Source organism: Onychostoma macrolepis, chromosome 15 (genome assembly GCF_012432095.1).
Source record: "Onychostoma macrolepis isolate SWU-2019 chromosome 15, ASM1243209v1, whole genome shotgun sequence".
In the NCBI taxonomy this organism is placed as follows: Eukaryota; Metazoa; Chordata; class Actinopteri; order Cypriniformes; family Cyprinidae; genus Onychostoma; species Onychostoma macrolepis.
In genome coordinates, this window is record NC_081169.1 from 28,057,969 (window position 1) to 28,066,690 (window position 8,722).

An 8,722-nucleotide genomic window follows, 5' to 3' on the forward strand; every position below is an offset into this window, starting at 1 on the left:
CATGTGACGGGCTTATGATTTGAGAAAGCTAAGAGCACTATACGTGCAGCTTCACCAAACGGCACATGACACACATATAGAGCTGAATACACATCATTAATAACAAGAGCATCAAAAAAGAACCATGTTAGTTTGGATAATACGCCATGATAACACCATATTTTGGACTTGTACCATGATATTTTTGGAGTAGTTTGAGGTTCAATGCAAATAAGCCATTAATAAACTCTTAGAGATATTATTCTCTGTAAAAAAAATTAAAAAATGCTTTTGGAAAATTTTCAAAAGTGCATTATTAGAGTAAAATGAATTCAGATGTGGAAGTTGCTCATAAAAGTGTCTAATAAAATCCAAAAACTTAAAAACAAGGTACATTAATATGGTAATAATTCCATATCACTGAATTATCATCAAATACGTATGCTTTGGCATAAAGGACTACATTTGGATGTGATTTGACAAATTTGCAGGACTATGGAACAGAAAAAAAATTGCTAACTTTTCATTGTTGTTGCCACTAATACATTACTGTTCAAAAGTTTGGGGTCTGTTTCTGTTTCAAAGAAATTAATACTTTTATTCATCAAGGATGCATTAAATTGATGAGAAGTGACAATAAAGACATTTAGAACGCCACAAAAGCTTTCTATTTCAAATAAATGCGGCCCTTTTTTAGAAGTTCCCATTTATCCTGAAAAATGAAATTTATGCTGGTTTCCACAAAAATATGAAGCAGCACGACTGTTTTCAACACTGATAATAATCAGAAATGTTTCTTGAGCAGCAAATCAGCATATTAGGATGATTTCTGAAGGATCATGTGACACTGAAGACTGGAGTAATGATGCTGAAAATTCAGCTTTGATCACAGAAATAAATTACATTTTACAATATATTCAAATATAAATCACTTATTTGAAATTGTAATAATATTTCATAATTTTACAGTTTTTAACTGCTTTTTGATCAAATAAATTTAGCTTATTTACTGTAAAAAAATAAATAAGTTGAGCCAACTTAAAATTAAGGCAACCAGCTTCAGCAGATTTTTGAGTTTTCTCAACTTGTCGTTTTAAGTTAATTCAACAAAAATTTTAGAATCTCCCACAAAAATAAGTTGAGCAAACTCAAAAATCTGCTGAAGTTGGTTGCCAGTTTTTTTTTTTTTTTTTACAGTGTTGAGCATAAAAGGCATCTTTCAGAAACATTAAGAAAATCTTTCTGACTCCAAAATCAAATATGAGAAAAAGAGAAATCAAATATGCATTCAAACTTGCTTGTGTTTAAGGGTTATAATGCATAAAACAAGCAAAAGTATTGAACTGACCACAATTCTCAACTCTATTATACACCAGCAGGCTGCAAAACAAAGTTTCATCTGTAAACCCTCATTAGCTGTTGACTTTGCTGGTTATTGGGTTAAAATGCCTGATTTGGGATGAAAGGAGCTCCTTCCCAAACTGTAAATGAAATGATCTCACGCTCGACTCGAGCACAAGCATTCCTCAGAGTCCCGAGACCAAACGCGAGCGGGGGTCACAGGTTTCATCCCTAGCATGTGATATGAGGTTGTGTGTGTGTGTGTGTGTGTGTGTGTGTGGAAAGGAGGGACGCAGAGCAGTGTGTAAAGAGAAAGCGAGCTGAAGTTCTCCTAACTCTTCCGTGTCTAATGCGTCTGGCTCTCGTCATGTCTCTCCCTCTGCTTCTGTTCTTCATTCAGTTCTGGAGTCCGTCTCTCCAGCAGTTTCCTCGGCCGTGCACCACACCGGACGTCCTGCAGAGCAAGCGCTGCTGTCCGGTCTGGCTGGGCGACGGTTCGGTGTGCGGCTCCCTGTCGGGTCGAGGCTTCTGCCAGGACGTCACGGTCTCTGATCTTCCCGACGGGCCGCAGTACCCACATTCAGGCCTGGACGACCGCGAGCGCTGGCCTCTGGTGTTCTACAACCAAACCTGCCAGTGCGCCGGAAACTACATGGGCTTCGACTGCAGCGAGTGTAAGTTCGGTTACTTCGGTGCCAACTGCGGGGAACGACGGGAATCTGTGCGCAGAAACATCTTCCAGTTATCCGTGTCTGAAAGGCAAAGGTTCATCTCATACCTCAATCTCGCCAAAACTACCATCAGCCCCGATTATGTGATCGCGACGGGCACGTATGCGCAGATGAACAACGGCTCGACGCCCCTGTTCGCCGACATCAGCGTGTACGATCTGTTCATCTGGATGCATTATTACGTGTCCCGTGACGCGCTGCTCGGGGGTCCCGGGAATGTGTGGGTCGACATTGACTTTGCGCACGAATCGGCCGCGTTTCTGCCCTGGCATCGCGTTTACCTGCTGTTCTGGGAGCACGAGATCCGGAAGCTGACCGGTGACTTTAACTTCACCATCCCGTACTGGGACTGGCGCGATGCGCAGGACTGTCAGGTGTGCACGGATGAGCTGATGGGGGCGCGCAGTCCTCTCAACCCCAACCTGATCAGCCCGTCCTCGGTGTTCTCCTCCTGGAAGGTAAACGTGAAAACATTAGAAATGCATTTTACATGCCAGTAACACAGTGTGGTCTAGTCATTTATCCCTCGAGTAATGTTTGCTCTTTTCATTTAAAATTGCATTTCAGAAAGTCAAAAGTCCAATTAAATGCTTGTTTTCTCTTGCAGATACACAAAACCAAACTAAAATCACAATATCATCATATTTTTGCAGTAGCTCTTGGGCAAACAAGTGAACACAATGAAACTATTATAGCATAGTAATAAATTTAGATAAGGGTACATTATGCAATCAAGGTAGATAATAGCCTGTAATATTATTTGTAAATTATTATTATTATTGTCATTGTTAATAATAATAATAATAATACATTTTATTAATAAAGTCACTTCAGGATTTAAGTGTGAAAAAAGTAAAAAAATAAAAAAATAAATCCTGTTTAGTTTAATTTGTTTTAGTTATTTTACCATAAATAACAATTAGAAACATTTCCTTTGCAACTAGCTGAAATAAAATATGTTTTTTATTTTATTTTATATTATTTCAGTTCATGTTTATTTTATTTCAATTCATGATTTTATAATAGTTTTACTGAACTATTTTCAGTTAAGTAAAGGCATTCAGATATTTTCATTTTACTTAATTATTCAAGTATAAAATATGTTTTTGTTCGACTTATCCTTCTAGTAATTAAAATTAAAACTAAAAATTGTACCATAGGAAATATAATTGCTATGTTAAAGAAATTATAGACTACTGAAGAGAAAAAAATAGATGAAGTCAAATCTTTTGAATACAGGATATCAAACAATTGTCTTTCTTCATTTATTTATGTATTTAAACATTTTTTCTCTTAATCTCCACATTTTTCAGTGCGATCTGTGGGAGCTAAGCTCGGAGGTAGTAAATTCCCAGTGTGGCCGTGTGACACATTAGCTGTATTTGTTGTAGCCATGTGACTGGGATTTGGTCCTGTAACGTGTCAAATGTCAGTTTAACTGATCCATCTAGAGCGATGATGATATCACACATTCCTCTGAGAGCGCAGCGTGTGACGATGCGTTTATAAAAGCGTGATTGTGTGACGAGGCCTCGAGCGTAGCGCTAACGCCTGACGTGAAGTTGGGCTGAAGAGGGTCACAAGTGTTGTCTGGCCCCTAAAACCCCATTAACTTCAGCACTGACCCTCAACAAGAGAATTAACCAAAGCAGCTTCACTGAACCACAGTACAAACAGACTTCGGCTCAGTGTTGTTTTAGTAATTTGAGACAACAGTTTAATAGTTTAATTTATTCATTTTTAATTATTTTAGTATATCAAGTTAAACTGAATCAAAATGATCAAATGTTTCCTTGGCAACTAGCTGAAAAAATGTGTTTAAATTTTTAACATTTTATTTTATTAGAATTAAATTTTTTGCAATCTGTAATTTTTTTAATCTGTTTTTTTATTGTATTAGTTAACTACAACAACCCTGGTTTGGGGGGGGGGGGATTATTATGTGTACAAAAATATGTAAAACCTCTAGCCTTAAATAATATACTTTGAAAACATCTGATACACTTAAGGAGAGACTCAACTATCTACAGACCAGATTATCACAAGAACTTTCGACTTTATCCACCAAGAAACTCAGAACACCTTAGAAACTGCTTTGCAATGACCTGGAAACCACCCACAATCCCCTAGTATCGTGCTGATGAGTTTTGCACAGGCAAACGCCACTCAGATTTTCTTCAGAAAGGCTAAAATTGAGTTTTGATTTGTCATTTTCTTTTGCTCCATCTCTCTCTCTCTCTCTCTCTCCTCATCATCTGCTGCTGGCGTAGGCGTTCTTAAGATCCCTTAAGACCAGCAGGGAGGTGAAATGGCATCCAATTAACATACGAGAAATGAGCTGTATTAGTCATTAGAGACAGATAGGCTTTATCCATAAAAAAAAAAAACTGCACAGGTTTTCAAAACACCTTCATAACGCCTTGTTTTGAGAATATGGTGATTTTTGCTTTCCTCAGTCTTTTTCAAAACTGTCTGGTGGTATCTTAATTGGCATCATGAAAATAATGTCACAATGATAGTCCTAAAAATAGGTTTTATTTTATCTCAATTTTATCTATTTTTATTTAGTAAAAGTAATTTCATTATAATGTTTATTTTAATTATGTATTATTAGAAAAAATATCAAATAAATAATAATTAAAAAAATAAATACACTAACATTCAAAAGTGTGGGGCTGGTAAGATCTGTTAATATAAATATGCTCATCAAGGCTGCATTTATTTGATTAAAAATATAGTAAAAACAGTAAAATTGTGAGATATGATTTAAATAGCTGTTCTCTATGTGATTATATCATCAAATGTAATTTATTCCTGTGATCAAAGCTGAATTTTCAGCATCATTACTCCAGTCTTCAGTGTCACATGATCCTTCAGAAATCATTAATATGCTGATTTGCAGAAACATTTCTGAGTATTATTAATGTTGAAAACAGTTGTGCTGCTCAATATTTTTGTAGAAAATGTGATGCAATTTATTTTTCAGGATTCTTTGATGAATAGAAAGTTCAAAAGAACAGTGTTTATTTGAAATGGGGATCTTTTGTAACATTATAAATGTCTTTACGGTCACTTTTGATCAATTTAATGCATCCTTGCGGAATAAGAGTATGAATTTCTTCCAAATAAATGAAAAAATTTCACTGACCCCAAACTTTTGAAAAGTAAGGTATGATTATTAGTTTATTTCTTTTGATTTGCGTTCTTGACAGGCTGATTCACATATTACACCCTTATTGATTAGATCAGTTTTGTTTTATTATATTGGACTGTCTGCTGGTGTGTTAATAAGTGTCTGTTATACCTGTGCAGGTGATCTGTTCACAACCCGAAGACTACAACCAGCGTGAGGTTTTGTGTGACGGGTCTCCAGAGGGGCCGTTACTGCGTAACCCAGGAAACCACGACCGAAACCGTGTCCCGCGGCTGCCCACCTCTGCAGACGTGGAGTCAGTGCTGAGTCTAACAGACTACGAGACGGGCCTGATGGACAGACGCGCCAACATGAGCTTCAGGAACGCTCTGGAAGGTAAAGCAACGGCACATTTGGAGTGAGAAACACAGAATTTACACTTCTTTAACACCTTAGGCTCTAAACACTGAAGACGTCTCACCTTTTCCTCAGGATTTGCGAGTCCTGAGACGGGGCTGGCAGTAACGGGTCAGAGCTTGATGCACAACTCCTTACACGTCTTCATGAACGGATCCATGTCTTCAGTGCAGGGATCTGCCAACGACCCCATCTTCCTTCTACATCATGCCTTTATCGACAGGTGAAATGCATGCACATATAAACTACTAACCCTGAGCATTTTGATGCACAATTCACCTATAAAACTGTGCAAAATCATGAATGACACCTCAAATTATGCAATATTATATAAACACTATATACATTAATACAGGGATTCCCAAACTATTTTGTCAGCCAAACACATTTGACCTAAAATATTTACTTAAAGTGTTCCTGAGGTTTTAATTTACTATTTCAGTATTTATTTATTTTTTTACCATAATATATTAACTTTACTATATTTGTTAACTAATTTTACATGGCTCTCTGATGTCAGTTAATGTTCAAATGGCATGCAGGTTAAAAAATAAAAATTTATATATATATATATATATATATATATATATATATATATATATATATATATATATATATATCCTTGTAATTTTTTCAGTAGTTTTATTTTAATTATATTTTGGATTATTTATTCATTTTAATTTTTACATAAAGATTTAAAATAATCATTAGCTTTTCATAAACTCACAAATCAGCAGGGATTTGCAAAGCATATATACATATTTTCTCATAAATCATAAATCTTTAGTAGTTTTATTTAGATTTTTTTTATTTTAAGATTATTTATTTCAGTTTTACTTTTTAAAATTTTATTTATTAGTAGCTCTTCATCAACTCAAACCCACAAATCTTAGTTTGGGAAACCCTTCATTAATATTAAAAAAATTATATCAATATTTTGACATATATCAGTTTTTATTTTAAGATGATTTTAAGTTTTTATCATTTTAAATCATTTTTATTAAAACAATTAATTAATTATTGTCTTTTCACCAACATCATTTTCACCATTTCAAGAAAAATATTTTATCATATATCATCTTTTTACATAAGTTTTATTTTAATTTTAAGATTAGTTATTTTAATTTTCCATTTTAAAGATTTAATTATTAGCATTTCATCTACTCACAAACCCGCAGGGATTTGCGAACCCCAGTTTGGGAAACCCCAAAGTTAAATTCAGTGCATTTTAATTTTACATTTTAATGCGAGATAGACAACAAAACATTTTTGACGTCAACTTTAGCTTCTAAACTTTGTCTGGTTGAATTTAACTCAGTTTTGCATTTTTGTTTAATGCATATTTTAATTGTTTCATAGAAATTCAAACCATAATCAGCAAAAACTGATTTGAGGGTTGGCTTTTTTGACTTGAGCCAGTAAGAAACCACCTAGCAACTGGCCAGAACACCCTAGCAACGACATTAAAAAGCATATTTGAATGCAAAACACAACAATAGCTGAGAAGGTTTCACTGAAACATGAATCCAAACATGATTAACCTCATTCCCGACTGACTTTCTCATTGCAACTCTGCGTTTGTTTCAGCATCTTTGAGCAATGGCTGAGGAGACACCAGCCTCCCCGCACACACTACCCGACCGCCAACGCCCCGATCGGACACAACGGCGGCTATTACATGGTCCCCTTCATCCCTCTCTACAGAAATGGAGATTATTTCCTCTCGACTAAAGCTCTGGGTTATGAATATGCATATTTACAGGACCCAAGTGAGTCCTTTGCATACATTCAGACACTTTCTTGTGCATTCAGTCTCTCTCTTTTCTCAATCACTTTTCTCTCTGTCAGGTCAGCGGTTTGTGCAGGAGTTTCTGACACCGTATCTAGAGCAAGCTCGGCAGATCTGGCGCTGGCTGCTGGCCGCAGGGATCCTCGGGGCGGCTGTGGCAGGAATTATTGTAGCTATTATCGCCGTGGTGTTTCGCAGACGGCCGAAGAGGAGAAAGTCATACGGGGAGAGACAGCCGCTGCTGAACAGCAGCGAAGAAGAGGGATCGACTTCATATCAGACTACACTGTGACCCTACAGACACACGTCAGCGAGGACGTATATGCCGTACTGATAGGAAAAAGACACAACAGCCAGTTAACCCAGGTCACGTGACAAACGAGACAAGGTCTCGCCTCTAAACCGGAGTCATGCAACAAGGGCTGCGTTCAGAATCTTGCTTCTGTTCAAATGTTTGGGGTCAGTAAGTTTTTTCAGCAAGGATGCATTAAATTGATCAAAAGTGACAGTAAAGACATTTGTAACATCTTTCTATTTCAAATAAATGCTGCTCATTTGGACTTTCTATTCATCAAAGAATCTTGAAGATCAAATCTATCACGGTTTCCACAAAATATTAAGCAGCACAACTGTTTTCAATATTGATAATAATCAGAAATGTTTTTTAAACAGCAAATCAGCATATTAGAATGATTTCTGAAGGATCATGTGACACTGAAGACTGGAGTAATGATGCTGAAAATACAGCTTTGATCACAGGAATAAATTACATTTTGAAATATATTACAATAGAAACAGTTATTTGAAATTTTAATAATATTTCACAGTATTTGACTGTATTTTTGATCAAATAAATGCAGCCTTGGTGAGCAGAAGAGGCATATTTGAAAAACATCAAAAAAATCTTACCAACTCCAAATATTTGAATTGTTTTGTAAATATTAGTTAAAATATGCAGTGCACAACCAAAATATATTGATTAAAATACTGCATCCCATAACGGAATGTGCTTAATTGGCTTTTCAGTTCCAGTGGGAATAAGCAATTTCACCGACCAATTGCCTGAAGCAATCTGACTAAAGGTTTTCAAAATATTTTTTTAAATAATTGGATTTAAAATGTTAAATAATCATTTCAATTTCCGAGCCACTCAAAAATGCAACACAGTGAGGTCATATGACATCAATGTTGCATACTAATGTTTGAAATGCTTATTGTTTCACATGCTAATTAATATTACACAACATACACTGTGCAGTAAGCGTATTCTGAACACAACTAAGGTCTCTAGTCAAACCAGTGATATTCATGGTGCTTGTATTGTCACTGTGT

General features: G+C 35.9%; 1 protein-coding gene across 1 annotated transcript; it reads left to right on the plus strand.

Annotated features, from left to right (window-relative positions):
• Nucleotides 1-1,564: 1,564 nt before the first annotated feature.
• tyr (tyrosinase) lies at nt 1,565-8,649 on the plus strand. The gene is made up of 5 exons (XM_058799374.1): nt 1,565-2,509; nt 5,364-5,580; nt 5,677-5,824; nt 7,189-7,370; nt 7,450-8,649. The coding sequence occupies exons 1-5, from the start codon at nt 1,670-1,672 to the stop codon at nt 7,680-7,682; spliced, it is 1,620 nt and encodes a 539-aa protein (XP_058655357.1). The 5' UTR covers nt 1,565-1,669; the 3' UTR covers nt 7,683-8,649.
• The last annotated feature ends 73 nt before the right edge of the window (nt 8,650-8,722 follow it).

Bases quoted from the DNA above. Each gene is read 5' to 3' on its own strand.
- tyr (XM_058799374.1), top strand. From the start codon at position 1,670: ATGCGTCTGGCTCTCGTCATGTCTCTCCCTCTGCTTCTGTTCTTCATT. The intron at 5,581-5,676 runs GTAAAGCAACGG...CCTTTTCCTCAG, and splicing joins CTTCAGGAACGCTCTGGAAG to GATTTGCGAGTCCTGAGACG. The intron at 5,825-7,188 runs GTGAAATGCATG...CGTTTGTTTCAG, and splicing joins CATCATGCCTTTATCGACAG to CATCTTTGAGCAATGGCTGA.